The 15,857-nt window shown below is 31.3% G+C and overlaps 1 protein-coding gene and 1 long non-coding RNA gene across 3 annotated transcripts in view; one reads left to right on the top strand and one right to left on the bottom strand.

The window, feature by feature from the left end:
* LOC109597331 (uncharacterized) overlaps positions 1 to 11,133 on the top strand; it is a 38,074-nt gene extending 26,941 nt beyond the window's left edge. The window contains exon 3 of one of the 2 annotated variants that reach the window (XR_007547036.1): positions 10,707 to 11,133. This is a non-coding gene — a long non-coding RNA (uncharacterized LOC109597331). Of the gene's footprint in view, positions 1 to 10,694 lie in introns of both variants that reach the window. The other variant, XR_007547035.1, reaches the window with a different exon arrangement.
* LOC109597325 (metabotropic glutamate receptor 7-like) lies at positions 2,078 to 14,854 on the bottom strand. The gene is made up of 12 exons (XM_020012980.2): positions 14,585 to 14,854; positions 13,385 to 13,516; positions 11,859 to 12,038; positions 10,252 to 10,418; positions 9,899 to 10,053; positions 6,620 to 6,865; positions 4,656 to 4,823; positions 4,453 to 4,579; positions 4,291 to 4,393; positions 3,718 to 4,222; positions 2,516 to 2,820; positions 2,078 to 2,448 (listed from the first exon to the last, which is right to left on the bottom strand). The coding sequence occupies exons 1-12, from the start codon at positions 14,807 to 14,809 to the stop codon at positions 2,146 to 2,148; spliced, it is 2,616 nt and encodes an 871-aa protein (XP_019868539.2). The 5' UTR covers positions 14,810 to 14,854; the 3' UTR covers positions 2,078 to 2,145.
* Positions 14,855 to 15,857: the final 1,003 nt, after the last annotated feature.

The raw sequence follows: 15,857 nt of genomic DNA, 5'->3' as shown, positions 1-15,857 counted from the left end.
ATATATATATATATATATATGTGTGTAGACACCGAGATGAAGAGTGCATCCATGTAGGTATGTACGTATCAGATATTTCAAAATAATAATTTCATTTATAAATACGTACATATATACATCAACGTACCTACATAAATTGTAAAACTTTTCTAGAATCAATAGTCAATCAATAGTTGCGAAAGTCATTACAACGATATCATCTAATGATATTTAAATATTTGATTTAAGTTCGTGTTAATTAATAGGTTTCACTAGTAAATATTGATAACACATAGGGTGCCCTCTTTATTATATATCTGAATTATACTTATCGAATGATTAAAATAATAAATTGATCGTGATGATCATTTTAATAATGTCGATTTAAAAGGTTGATCGTTGATACTAGTATTTATTCGATATGATTTACTACTGTTTCAAAAACATTAATTATTATATTTTAATCATATACTCAATAAGTCTTTGTATACTTGTACATTTCACAGATTTATTGTGCACAACTACAGGCGAAATATAAGTATGAACGTTTTAAAGTGTTTGTTGGCCACAGATCTAAGATTTAATATCAGTTGAAAGATACAGACACACACACACACACACACACACACACACACACACAGAAAGACACTACACCACAGACATTTATATAAATACCACATAGAAAAATATAACTATTCTAAATAGTCAGAATAAATGTTTTGAACCAGCCTTGTTTTTAAACAAACAACATATTTTTTTAATAAAATTTATGTAAAATAAGAACATTTACAACTATAAATAACAGTAACATATATGTTTCTATGTACACGTATTAAGAATGTTTTACATGTACATATTTTATCTACTCACAATATTTTTAATCAACTTCATATATCTATTTAATACTTTTAAAAATATCTATATTCTCAATCATCATTTTCCAGTGGGTTTGTATTTGACAAATTTTTATATACATTAAAATTTATTATTATTAATAATAATAATAATCTAATATTCTAATTTGGCACATCAATTATTAGCGAATTTTAAAGAATACACCTACTTTTGTACCACAGCACCTTTTCAATTTTCATATATTACTAAAAATATTTTAAACTTACAGTGTTTGATTGTTTATTCCAACCTGTCATCTAAAAAGTATATGCAAAATTAAATATGTAACATATTTTTATATGTATTAATTTTGGCAGGTCAGTATAAAAAAATAAAAATCTGTATTCACATATTCAAATATATAGTTAATAGCACGTTCTTTAGTTATAACTAATGTAACTCATGCTCTCACAAAGCTGACATAAATCGTTTTAGATCATGTAATTTCATATCGTTTTTCTTCCTACACATATAATGCAAATTTATAAATTGCTATTGTAGAACATCTAAAAGTGAGTACTCCATTTATTGATATTCACGACGTATATGTACAAAATCGTTGTTTTTTTTTTTTTTTTTTAATTAAAACAAAATGCAATAAGATTTTAAAAATGCTGGCCCTCATCGTTGAAAATGAAAGAAATATTGATCAATCATCACTTATCATTTCAGTACTTTAAGCTTGATTGTTGTGTTATATAGTTGAAGAAAAATGGACAAAAGTAGAAACGACAAGGGATTAAGTTTTACCTATGTTACCTTCTATTTTATTATATCATATGTGGGTTTATAGATTGATAGGTCTTAATGTCAAAAATGCACTGTTACAGTAATCATGCAATAGCTTAATCAACATCGGTAATTGTGTAATCATCAACACAAAGAACATTGAGCACACTTGAAGGTGTTTGTACGTATGATAAATACAGGACCTTCCAATTCATAAAACTAATATATTCGTTATTATATTATAGGTAGGCCCTGAAGGAATAGAATATTAGTATAGTATATTAAAATTATTTCAATTGTATTTTATTTTATTTCTTTGAATTTAGTAATTTAGAGAAAATATTTACAAATTTCTCACAGTCTCAAAACAAAAATAACTGTCTCTAATTGCCTATCATAAGTATATTTACAAAAAGTGTATAAAAATCCATTAGCTCTATTTACAAAGAATTTGGCACGTTCGTTTATACAGAATAAATGATTCAATATTTATTCTGTACTATTTACATACTTACAGCCGAGTAATAGGAATTATTTACAAATTTAGCTCAAGGAGCTTTCTTCAACACTAGGACTGGGCATCACAACCGGATCACCGTTCGCATGCTTAGCTCCCAGTTTTGGTGATTTTGAGTTGCTCGTCATCGATTGCATCGTTTGCGACCTAGGAACTGTGAAACGCATGCTGTATGCAGGTCTTTCCATGTTTATTCCCTGACCACCATTCCCTTGACGAACATTTTTGTACGGTTGAAAAATCACCAGATAAACTTTGGGCGTGAATAAGCAACCCAATGCCACCGTTGCGCTGATGTTCAGACACATACACATGCTCACAATTTGAATCTGTAATGAGGTATGCACCAATACATAATATATAATAATAATAATAATAATAATAATTTTATCTCACCTTATAATCGTTATTCGTTCCAAAATATATTGGCAAAAATGCCAGCCACACAATGCAAGTGGAGTACATTGTGAACCCAATATATTTAGCTTCGTTGAAATTCTCAGGTATCTTACGAGTTTTAAACGCGTACCAAGTGCATAATATAATCAGTATCATGTTATACACAAGAGACATAATGAGTGAAAATGTTGACACACGGCATGTCAGCACTGCAGTTAACGGATATGGATAAATCTCTCGTATGTCCGGCCTTTCAATTACTAACCACACAATGGCTCCAATAAGTTGAATTGACACTATTCCTGTAGACAAATTACAATAATATTTCAGAACAGTCAATTTATTTATTAATTTAATTTTGTCTTAAACGTTTAAAATTTTGAGGTACAAGGTGGTCAAGATGAAATTAATATCTTTTATTAGGTATGTTGTTACTGAATGTAGTTATCATGATCTATCTGGGAAACTAACAAAGGTAGAACAACGAAATTTTGTACAACAATTTTGTATAACTTTTTAGGTCCAACAAGATAGGTTTAAAATGACTTAAAAACTTTACTACAGGGGTGTTGGAGGGGGTGAGGAGGAGCTAAAAGGTCCCCTAACCCATACAAAAGTATGTAATTTTATTTTAACTTTGACATCACAATATGAAATTTTAAAAGTTTTTGCCTAAAAATGGTCCTCTTGTTAAATTTGAATAGCATACACCGTTTCCAAGCAAAATCAAAATCATCAATCAGTTTCATCCCATGAAGTAATGGAGGTAGAATATTCTAATTCTAATAATAAATATGTTTAATTAAAAAATCAAAATTTGAAGGGCTGTATCTCTCTTAGGAGGCGTATTGGTATGTAGATAAATTGGGTCGAATAGGACTATTTTGAGGTCAAGAATGTGTGGTTGAGTATTTCTGTGCACTCAATTTAGGGACACTCTGTATAGATAACTTCCAACAATTTATGTAGTATTTTCATAGCAACATAGCATAGCATCTAACATACACTATGCGTTCTAGAATCTATCATGATGATTATGAATCTTCCTTATCCAAAGAAAAATAACATGGCTTTATTTTATCCAATTATCTGGGAAAATTAAATTTACAGAGATTCATAGCAAAATAGGACACAAAAAGTAAATTAATCTTATTCATATTTTGAATAGGTTGTTTCAAATAGTGTCTACAGGTTCTTACCCAAAGCGATGGCTACTTGTGATATAGGTGATGTGTAGACAGGCCTTTTAATAGTTTTGACGCCCCTGTTGAATATTCTGGATATACGGTTCGTCTTCGTAAATATGGCGCTGTAGCAAATACTCAGGCAAAGTCCCAATCCAACTCTCATAACGGCACACGTCTCCACCGTAGGCTTAGATAGAATAATAAATGACATGGAATAACATGATAAAATACCACTCAAAAGAACGTAGCACAACTCTCTTCCCGATGCCATAATTACTGGAGTTTTGTTGTATCGAACAAAAACGCAAGTGGTGAAAATCGTAACGAGAATGCCAACAGAGCTGAATATTAGAGGGACCAAAGCCCACGGGCTGAGCCATTCGATAACTAATGCCTTCAACTTGATACATTCAGTCTTATCATTGTTCGGAGCGTAGCCGGGAAGACATGATTTACAGCTGTCATTGAAAACATACGCATCTTCTCTGCACGATACGCACACCCAGCAGCATTGATCCTGAAAAGTACACAAAAATATGTGCCGCCGCCCGTCATATAATCCATCTCAATCAGTCATTCACAAACCTGATAATTTCGAATGTGTCCCGATGGGCACGGCTCGCTACAAATTGATGTTGGTATTTCGTCGGTACCGTTCCATTGAATTCTGCTCAGATTTAAGTCTAAACTGGAAAGTTCAATTATTAATTTGGGGATTGAGTGAGCGGGGTAAGGTAGTAAACTTACACTTCTTTCCATGACCCAATTTGCACGTAGTCATATTTTCCATCCTCGTGGCGTTGATATTGATAAATATTGTAGCTTCCGTAGGCGTCTCCGTCTATGTTAAATTTCACTTCGGTTTGTTGCCTACCTGTGTGCCAATATAGATAAATAAATAGATAAGATAAGATCATCCATTAAAAAGTGATCAGTGGTTAAATACGAACCTATAAATGAAACATTACGAAGATATTTTAATAATCGAGTTCCAAATAGGGGCTGTTGATGCTGTTGCTGTTGTGTATCTAATTTGGCGCAGAAATAAAATGGATCGACTCCACATGTATCAGCAATTATGTTATGAATTGCATGAGCAGCTGCGTAGACGGCATCAACTGTAACAAAACAATAAAACCCTCTCAAATCTCTTAATACAACAACGAAAGCAGGCAAATACAAATTTTTGCGTACATTTCTTTAGCTGAAATATAGTGAATTATTATTATTATTATGTGAATTTGGTTGCTAAGGCTAATCCCAGGGCCTAAACGTCAGGTCGTAGGTGTGTCAGATGTTCTGTTGTCCTATTAGAAAGTGTTGGGTCGACCCTTCGACATGTTGCAAGTTGAGTAGTACAAAGTTATAGGACTAAAGGACGGAACAGCATTTATTTCAGAAAATGTTTTCAAGCTTTCATAACACAAAATATCGGTTATTAAATCAGTATATTTCCCGTCATTGATTTTCAGCAATTACTTTCTACCTAATTAAATTAAAAATTGATTTATTTTCACAATTCACAACTTTGAGGCAGGACATTACTTTCCGGTCCTCCTCCTAATTGCAATGCAACATGAATTTACGTTATTAATAAATCTATTAGACTGATTGATTCATTTAACCTTTCAAATATATCGGGTAATAAGCGTTCTGTGAAAAAAATATTCATAATCAAAATTTATTATTTCCGCGGAGGAAATACGCTAAAATTACTTCCCCTCTCCGTATTGTTTGAGGAAGGGTAACTGTGGCAATCTTTATTTTTTTATTGCAGATTAGGATTTTTCAGTCACAAATACCCAGAATTTATCTGAAACATTATTTTATTCATATTGTTGGCATATAATTGAAGAAAATCATTGCTTTTTCGGTTTTTCTTTTGTTGTGATTTTTGCAAATAAAATACAGACATTTTACTCAGTTTGAAGATGAACCTATTTCTGTTACACTGTTAAATTAATAAAAATTCAGAATTCGTTCAAGTAGTACATTTTACCGTGCTATCAAACAATTTACAACTTATGAAAATGTTCAATGATAAAAGAGTACTTATTGGAAAAATAATCAAATTACTGTATTAGGTACTAATCAAAAGTGCTTTAATTCAAACAGACTAATTTCTCAATTCTGTACCTTAATAGAAACATAATGAGCCGTGGTGACATACAGAATAGTAATATAAAGCAATTGTTAAATGTAAAAGTAATTATAAATTCCATAAATAAAATTTGTTTGTTTTAAGACTAATTTTAATTATTTACAATGAAAATTTGGTTATGCATAGGTTCTCAGCAAGAGAAATGAAACAAATTTCTTCGGTTACAATACCATTCAATCCGAATTTGCAATCAAAATGAAGGTTCCCATTTTAGATTTCAAAGTTATCCGCCAACTCACCTACGCAAAGGGGTGAAGGAGACTAATTTTAGCACTAGTGTATTTCTCCCGTGGAATAATTAAATTTTGAATATGGACATTTTTATCTTAGAGGACAAGATGCTGTGAATAACAATATTTTATAATTTTCAATTAAAAATTCTATAAATGGCTACTTTAAGTCACATGGATATGTGGTAGCCTGAACGGAATTTTAATAAGGGTTTTGGTATGTTTTGTCTCGTATAAAAGAAGTAGGAGAAGGAAAGTAATTGTAATATTAAAACTCAAAAAGTAGTTACATATCAAAATTAAATTATATTCGAGAGAAAATAATTTTTTAAATATATTGAAACTCTTCATTATGAATTTCTATTTCATCACTAATAAATTCTGTCTGGTTCTCATCAGTACACGTCGTCAACTTTACCAGAGCAAAATTTAAGATTTAATTCATTCTAAATTTTCTCACTTGTTTTTGCTTGTTTAAAATATATGTATGTTACAGTAACTTTACTTGACACCTATCACTTACCGACAAAGGGCACCAGACCTTCCTGTTCATAACCCGTAATAACCTCGTGTCCGGTACATTTTCTCTTAAACTGCTGATTATCAAAACCACATTTATTATGTTGACTCCAAAATTCACGAAACCATCCATTCCTGCAGTTGATAACAAGAGATGAGTTTGCATAATGTTGGACATTAGTGCCTACACTGGAGTTGCAGGTGTCGTTGTCTATATACGGTCTTAGGGATCGGTAATAATCGTCAAACTCTGAAACAATTAAATTATAGCATGAATAAAATTAAAATCACTGACATAACGGATAGTATCCAAAGTTTTGTAATTTTGTTTGGTATAAGTAATGTACGAATCCTTTCGTTCTGGAAAAAGTCATATTACTCTCCTTTTTCATTATGTTTCAGTCCTAAGACGATTATATTTGCATAATTTTCTGCTTAAGAAAATATATCGCTTTAATTAAAGTTCCGCTGAAGCATGCAATTATACCAAAGTAACTGTTTCCATTAAAAAAACTTTATGCACTGTTCAAAAGTATTTGTTAGCAGTAGCATGACAAATTTGTCACAAATCGATAGAAATATTATGTAGGTTTTTGAAAGCCTTTAGGTGGAAGGCCCAATTTGCTATTACTAATCTTGCCTGGGTATGGTATCAAAACCTTCGGCCTTCGGAAGAATCCTTCCATTATTTATATTCGTACATACGTCATTTTAGGCAGGCCCCGTTCTTGCGTCTTCGACCTCTCCCAACTCCCCGGGGCCCGCGCCCGACTCCTTCGCCGCTGCTCCTACTTCTTTATTCTTTATTCTAAGACAAACACAGGGAGTCGATCGCCTCGGCTTTATATAAATAACAACATAAATCCACCCCAGATATAGAAAAAGCCTAAATTAAAAAATTTACATTTACAATTTACGAAAATAAGGAACCAACTGGATAAAAAATTATAATAAAAAATTAGACAATTTGAAAAAGTTAAAATTAGTAAGACAAATTTACACTTCTCGTCACCTTACCTTTGCAATATTTGGTACAGATATAATTAATTGTCAATCCAGACATTTTTCTGGCAGAATCACTCTGTAAAAAACTGTTGTTACGACTAGTCAAAAATTGTTAAAAACATAATTGAATTATTAAAATATATTAAAGAATATAACATTATAGGTTTGTTTAAATTTGAAAATTTGGAAACAAGAATTCAATATTTTAATTTATTTTATTTTTTAAATTAAATTTAATTATTTTTGAATTTTAAAATAAATATTTTGATTTTTTTCATTTAAATTAAGTATTTTAATTTTTTTATTATATTAAATATTTTAAATTTAAAGTTTTATGTTTTTTTTTTTTTTGAAATTTTAAATTAAATACTTTAAAATTTGTGTTAAATTTAAAATTACAAATTTATTTATTTATTTTTTAATTTTGAATTGAATATCTTATTCTTTAAGTTAAATAAATATATTTTTATTATTTTAATTTAAATTAATTATTTCAATTAGTTTTTATTGATTTTTTTTATACATACAAATGCATCCGTTAAAACCCTTTCCAGTTCTCTAATAATATTTATTATTCGAACATGTTTAACGTTAAGTAACAATTTGAATATGTTCGAATAATAAATATTATTCTAACAAAGCAATTAAAACTGTATTATCAAAGTACAGTTTTAATTGGTTTCTTTCGTAAAGTATTAAAGTTGATTTATCAACTTATTTTGGTTGACGGTCCTATAAATTCTCTTTAAATTGTTCCATCTATACTTATTACCATGACACAATTAATTGTAAATGAATATTAAAAACTTAAAAAGGTTTTTTCTTAAAATTAATCCAAGAATCACCCCTTAAATACTTTATCTTATTTTTTGAAATACTCTGTATTTAATGAATAATATAAAAATAATGTCAATTTATTTATTTATTTAGTATTTTTTTTTTAGTCAAGAATTTTTTCCAATAACATAATATTAGTTAGAACATTGTGTATTTAAAATGTTTCCAATGTTTGTTAATATAAATGAACATATTGAATGCTGTAGGCAAGTTGGTAATTTATGAAGATATACATACAGATATTTATTAGTTAAAGTATCCAAAGGTGTTTGTTTCTCCTTTGATTACGTTTTCAAGGTTATTCTGATATGTGCATAACGTATGTGGATTCGGATTTATTTATACAAATGGATGCGTACGAAAAAAAAAATCAATGAGACACTTCCACAACAACATTAATTATTGATTAATTTTTATTCCTTCCCCCATTCCCAACAAGTTTATTAAAATAATATATTCAATTATTTCCTGCGTTTGATTAACCCCAAAAAGTGGAGGAAAAAATTAATTTAATCGAAAGGAAACGAAACAAAACGAAATGAACACGAACAGATGCCTAATTTAATCACCTTTCTAATACATTTATCTCGAGCCAGCTTTCCGTTCGTTCTGGACGCTGGTTTAGATAAAATCATAAACAGTTTTTCTAATTCATAAAGAACATTCTTTTAAATAATGACTAACGACGAAACAAGTGTGCGAAAAAAGACGATAAAAATTAATCTTTGTTATGCTCTGATGTTTCCATTCGGGAAAACAAGTGAAAAGTGAATAAAACTGAATCTGTGTCTAAGAAAAAGAGACAGATGTTGAATCAGCTTTTTTAAATTACATTTTGGGGTTCGGTTCGCCTTTTGTCAACGGGCTCTGATTTAAACAAAAAAGGGCTTTTTTTATATTTTCACTCTGTGGAAGGGAACTTAAATTCAGGTGATTAAATTTTTATATTTCTGTGCTTGATGTTTCCACGTTAACTGTTAACAATTATCTAATTTTTAATGACTCTTGATAACTCAAGTATTTTATATATATTTTTTTTTTTAATTAGTTTTTAAATAGTATAATAAATTTACTATAGTTTAGAGTTCGATATCCTTGATTTTTTATCATATTTTTATGAAATATTCTTTTAAACAATGAGATTTTTATTATGTCCGGATTTTGTTTTCTAAATTAAGTTTGTAATAAAGTAATGTCAAATATAAATTAAAGTATAGTTTGTGTAATATATTTGTGGAATAAAAACATTCTACATATTAATTATAGTCAAAAAGTAAGCATTTGTTTGTCGTCCTATGTTAAATAATAAAGTTAAATTGAATTGAATTTAAATGGAAACGTACAGTTTTTATTAGACATTTGTGAAATAAAAACATTCTACGCATGATTCATGGGGAATAAAGAAAATAATGTCGTTAAAAACAAGTACACTAACACTAACCTTTGATAGCATTTCTGTGTGGTAGAATTGTGATGGCACCTTCGGCTGCTATTTCTTGTTCCCTAACAGGATAAACTTTCGCACCCCAAGAGTCACTTCCGATCCATAAAAAATGTCCAGTTTTGTTTGCACGTATAGTAGCCTGTAGTAATTTCCTGAAAATTTATAAACGGTTATCCAACTCATAACTCATAAAACATTCCCTAATCTAGTGACCTCATTTTTTTGGTACAAAAATTGCAGCGTGCATTATCTATCTTTTCAGCTTTTATTTATTAATGTTAAATTATAAAAAAAAAATCTGCTTTGTTCACAATTAAAATGTTAGTGTTTTGTTGGATTTTGAGTTATACCTTGTATTATCTTCATCAACAAAAAGGACAACGGCACGTGCTGATTTTTGAACAAGACGCTCAATAATGCGATCGAAATCTTCTGTTTTTGAATTTCTTAGAACTTTTTCGGTGACAGCTATGCAAATCCCTGCTTCCAATGAGTAAGCGATAAAAGACGCAATTCCCTGTAAAAAATTAATAACTGCTAGTTTTATAAAATAATTGAAATTTATCTTAAAATGTTTCAAAATACTGGTTTAATACTCGAATAATATTGTTTATCGGTTATCTTCACCATGCTGTGTCAGATCAACATTTGGTTCAGATGTCAGATTCAATTACGAATTTTTCACTTTATGACATATTTATCTACTCGAACCGTACGTAACAGACTTCATGAAGTCAATTTACATTCAACGTCCAACTGTTGTTCCTGAATTAACTAAAGGTTTAATGGTTAGTTCTCTTTACAGATGATGAGAAGAGCGTTTGGAGGAAGACCTGTAATGGTATGGGACGGTATAACTTCAAACCGACGTACAGTCCTTCACGTGTTGGCAAACGGTTCCCTGACAGTCAGACGATACATTGACGATATTCTGCAACCTCTGCCGTAGTTGTTTAACGTTTGGGAGTTATGGAGTGGCCAGCGAACAGTCCCGATTTGAATCCGATAGAACATCTTTGGAACATTCTAGCACGATCAAGAATTAGGACAACCACTCAGACAGAGAACATGGAATGGAACAATGTACTACTCCAAGACTTAATCCTCCGGTTGATACAATCTATGCCTCAACGTGGAACCGAACTTCGAATAATTAAAATTGCGTAAAATTCATTATTCAGTTGTTTTTATACGGGTGTCACCTATAAATGATCAAAATTTTATTTCGATATATTTATTAAATAAAAAATTACAAACACTATTTCATTGTGATTGGTGCCCCAAATAATGTTAAATAATTTTTAACAATAATAATTAATTTATTAATAAAAATAATAAGTATTACCTATATATAATAGAGAGTTTGAAAATGAAACAAATAACCGAAGCTCTTATTTCCTATTGCAGATTGCAGAGTGGATTGCGAACTTCGGAAATGAACTAGAATGACCACTGAACTACGGAAATGACTAGCAATATAAAAATTCTGCCAATTTCAGTTCGAATAAAAGTTCCTGAACATTTTCTTTACATATGTGGTGCTTCAACAACAGTTCCCAATAGTAGTTAATAGTTAATTAATTACTAATTTTGTTACATGTTAAAATGTCATAGGTTCATACGTTTCAAATCTTAATTATCTCATTCGGATCCACTTCATACTTTGTACATAATTTGAGAATAAAATAACAGTTCATGCTAACAGGTAATTTGAGCCACTTAGCCCTTAGTTGTACGGTGGAAAACATTTTTAATTAGGAATGTTGGGCTGCTGCACATAACTATTGCAAATTAAACTTTACACAACTTCGGACCCGGATGAAATTTTGTAGTAAACATAGACTTTATGAATGGAATCATTCATATTGAGAATGGAATTATCATTTAATCAATTAACCACTAATTGTCGTTATGTTACGAGTTTGCTAACTAACTAATTTCTATTTGTAGTACTCACCCTTTCTCCATAATCTCCTTCCACAGCGACGGTTGAGACGTATTTCCAGCCTAATTCTTTGATGATTTCCACCATAGCCTGTGCTTGAAAGTTGTCCGGCGGTACGACTCTACTAAAATATTCGAATCTGGATTTGTCCGACAATTCAGTACTTGTTGAGGCATAACTAATTTGTGGAATCTACAATAATAGAAAAAAATCGTAAGTTTTTATTTCCTTAAAACGTCTGACGCGAGTATTTTTCTCGTTAGTCCCCGGCGATTTATTTATTTGTTTTATTTAATTCTAATGCGTTTATCGATTAGCGATGTCGCGATGTCGCGACGCCACGGTGGCACAATGACACGCATTAATGCATTAATGCATCGAATAAATACGTGATACATACGTGAGTACTAATGCTAGTGCTAATATCCCTCCGCACCATTAACCCAAAGAATTGTTCTATATCGATGCGCAACTTTTATTTGCTCAAACTCAAAATTAATTAAGAATTATTCGCGTCTGCGTGTCTCACTTGTTGAGTGTCAACGATGTTTAATTTATTCCATTACGTTTCCAAGTGCTAAATTTGAATTTGTCGTATAAATTTAATGGATTTGATAATTTGATGTGATAGAATTCAATCCATCGATTTATTTAAGTAATCTATTAATAGAAATCCAAGTGTGTTTGGAACATTTTATCATTTTATCATTTTATCATTTTCTTTCTTCTGATACTATTTTATTCAATTAACTTTGATTTTCCACAAATATTATTTGTATTATTATGTGAGCTTTCAAATGGTGGTAAATGTTAAAACAATATCACTCTGCGTCGATTAAAATTTAAATAAAAATTTTCAAATTGTGCCAAAAATAATTCAGTTAATGACTCAGCAACTTGTCTTTAAAAAATGTCCAAGTATGTTTGCGACATTTTATCACTGTTCTTTGCAAAGAATTCTGCTCAGTTACTTTTGATTTAATGTAATAAATATAACTTGAATCTTCGTTGCGAAATTCAAACAAACAAACTTACTTGCACTGCAATTTATTGTTTTGACATGTGACCTTTCAAAAGTAGTAAATGTTAAAAAATATTATTCTGCTTCGTCGTATTCGTATTATAAAAAAATTCAAATTATAGAAACAATAATTTAACAATTATCTCAGTATTTTTTAAGAAACAGTCGGAAATAAGGAATTGTTAATGGTATTGTAAATGGTATGTCAAGAAATAAAGGATAGGCAAAAACATTTCAAATAATTTTGTCTCGTTATGTTTGTGTTTTTCTTTTATCATAACTAAACAACTCCTCCACCGCCTTATGTGAGAAATGCCTCCGGCTAAAAGCTACAGTAAGTGCCTTACTCAGATTTCATCATCTGATTCTATTGTTCTGGAACATCCACGTAGGTCCAGATGATATTACAGTTATCACAACTAACCACCGCCCATAGACAATGAAATGGATAATTTTTAACAATGTTCAACTTCAACCGATACTTGAATGTGCTTTCAATGCAATGAATAAACATTACCTTAAAAAGACGTAGTATGTTGGCTACCATAATTGATACTACACTGAATGATGCTCCTATAACTGCTGTGATTGGTTTGTGAGGAACATGGACCGGTGGTTTACCCGAATCACATTTGTATTCAGTCATGTCCTGAAACAAATTTACATTTAAATAGATTAGGAATTTTGTTTTCTCCACCTTCTAGACTAACATGGATATGGGGGAATGAAAGGCTCCACTGCCCAATTTTATCTAAACGTATAATATTATACACATAAATATAAATTGTAAAATTTTAATCAAGTCTCCATCGCTAAAGCCCTTTCGTTGTTTGTGAATGCCTTTAATTGAAAAAAAAAAAACATGAAATATTCATTTTTTATTTAAATTCAGCTGTTTTCGGATGTGAAAGGCATATTAATGTATTTTCTTACATTATTATTATTATTATTATTATTATCTGACTAAATTTATTGAGGGGGGAATGATAAAAACAGTTTTTATCCTGTAGAAAGGCTTAAATTGCCCACCTTAAATTTTTTTAATATTATTGGTATCATATGTGTATTAATAAAATATTTTATATGTTAGAGAGCGTCCCCAAAGTTAATAAAATCTGTATTTTATTCTTATTGTTCAATCTATGCATTTCAAATTTTATTCTGTATTGTCATATAGAAAGTAATTGTTTTTTTTACAGTTATTTTCTAGAACTAACGAGTAAATAACGTATATGACACACGAATTTTAAAATTTTATTTTGTTGAAAGATTTAGTGGTATTTTGAAATTTTTGAAATTCTCCACAAAAATTAAATTTAGTAAATGTGTGTGTAATGTTAAAAAGTTTAGCCATTATTGTAACAATATTTACATACTTTTAAAAATGTTAATTGTGCTGAGAATAAAACAAAATTTGTGTGACAAATTAATTAAACGTCATATTTCATGTTTTTCATGCAAGTAAAAAATTTGATTTACCGCACGCTTTTATGCTATCAAAAATTAATGAAATTGCACTTCAAATGCATGATAAAACACTTCACTTTGAAACGTTTAAAAAAAGTTTTCTATTTGCCAACTTTTTTTATTTACTGTGACACTTAATACACAAAATAGTAGAGTTGATGTTTATTTTTGATATTTTGTGTTAATTAGTTGTACACAGTTTTTGGGAGTAAATGAAATAAAAAAATGTGTGTGAGTCAGAAAGGCTTACTTGATTCATATAAGAGCGAACAAATTCCATGGACTGTTCAAGAGCGTACGTATCACTGCTGCAAGAGTCAATGATTAGAGCACCCAAAGTGACGTTGGGTAACAAGTCAGCGTCGGCATTAATTTCATCGATGGCATAGAGCATTGCCTCCAATCGCTGCATTCCTTTTTCTTCTTTGACGGCACCGCATGGTGCATCAGTTCTTCCACTAATTTGCTCGTGCATGGGAAAAATGCCCCCAAGAATAATGTCCCCATTTATGCGAATGAGTTTACGTGGGGGATCTAACTGTTCAGTTTTCACACAAACGGTGAACACTATTATTAAAAGAGTCTGCATAACACTCAGTTGAAGTTAACGAAAACTAACTACTAAACACCAATTACTTTTACGGGAATAGTACCAGCAGCAGTTAACACCGAAAAATTTCTAACAGCCATATATTAGCACTTTATTAAGGATTGTTTGAAATGAATTCTGAAGAATAAAATATTGGGCAGGCTTAAATTTGGCGGGTAGAAGTGAGGAGGAGCGGCATGGTTGTATGAGCAGCAGCACAAAATTTCTACGAACGGAAAGTGGGCGGTGAGACGTGGTTCGTAGTGCCGCGGGTAGGGTGCCGGACTGAATTTCTGCCTGTGAAAAATAAAATATATAAGGGTAGTAGCTGGCAGCTGGCACCTGCGTGTAACAGTCCGGCGCGTCGCGACGGGCTCCAAAAAGCTCCTGTTCAATCCCTACGGCTCACATGCAGCCGTAGAGATGGAGCTGCCGTCGCTGGTCCTGCCGCCTCCGTCGCCGCCGCCGCCGCCGCCGCCGCCGCCGCCGCCGTCGACGACGACGACGACGACGTCGCCATCCGATGTGCTGAATGTAAGGATGTCGGCGAGACTGCAGCAGCATCTCGCCCAATCGCTGCCCGCCCACTGGGATCCATAAAATCACCACCCCGACGTGATTTCACTTCGTTCCAAATAGCTCGTAGATACCGATTTCCGATTTGCTAATTCTCTGTTTACGACTTCCGTAGCAGCTGGTGCTATTACGGTGAATTGGTGAATTGTGTATTTAAATCAAGCTTGATTGCTTTATTTTATTTACTCCGGTCGTGGACTACCTAAATGATGGTGGATGCGCCGGTTCTTACTTCGATACGAATAGGTCCGAACTGAAATAAATCAAGATCTTGACCTATTTCGTTAGTTTGTTTTAGATGATCGATAATGATAGAAAACAACAGTTTCAGATGAATTCGTATTTTATGCTATTTTGC

This window comes from Aethina tumida, chromosome 1 (genome assembly GCF_024364675.1).
Source record: "Aethina tumida isolate Nest 87 chromosome 1, icAetTumi1.1, whole genome shotgun sequence".
Taxonomy (NCBI): Eukaryota; Metazoa; Arthropoda; class Insecta; order Coleoptera; family Nitidulidae; genus Aethina; species Aethina tumida.
This window is presented reverse-complemented; position numbering and strand designations above follow the sequence as displayed.

What these genes read in the sequence shown, in the direction of transcription:
- LOC109597325 (XM_020012980.2), bottom strand. Translation starts at nt 14,809, where the DNA reads ATGCACGAGCAAATTAGTGGAAGAACTGATGCACCATGCGGTGCCGTC. An exon ending in ATTGGGTCATGGAAAGAAGT is followed by an intron (nt 4,394 to 4,452) that starts GTAAGTTTACTA and finishes TGAACTTTCCAG; the next exon opens with TTTAGACTTAAATCTGAGCA. An exon ending in ACAAGTAGCCATCGCTTTGG is followed by an intron (nt 2,821 to 3,717) that starts GTAAGAACCTGT and finishes ATTTGTCTACAG; the next exon opens with GAATAGTGTCAATTCAACTT.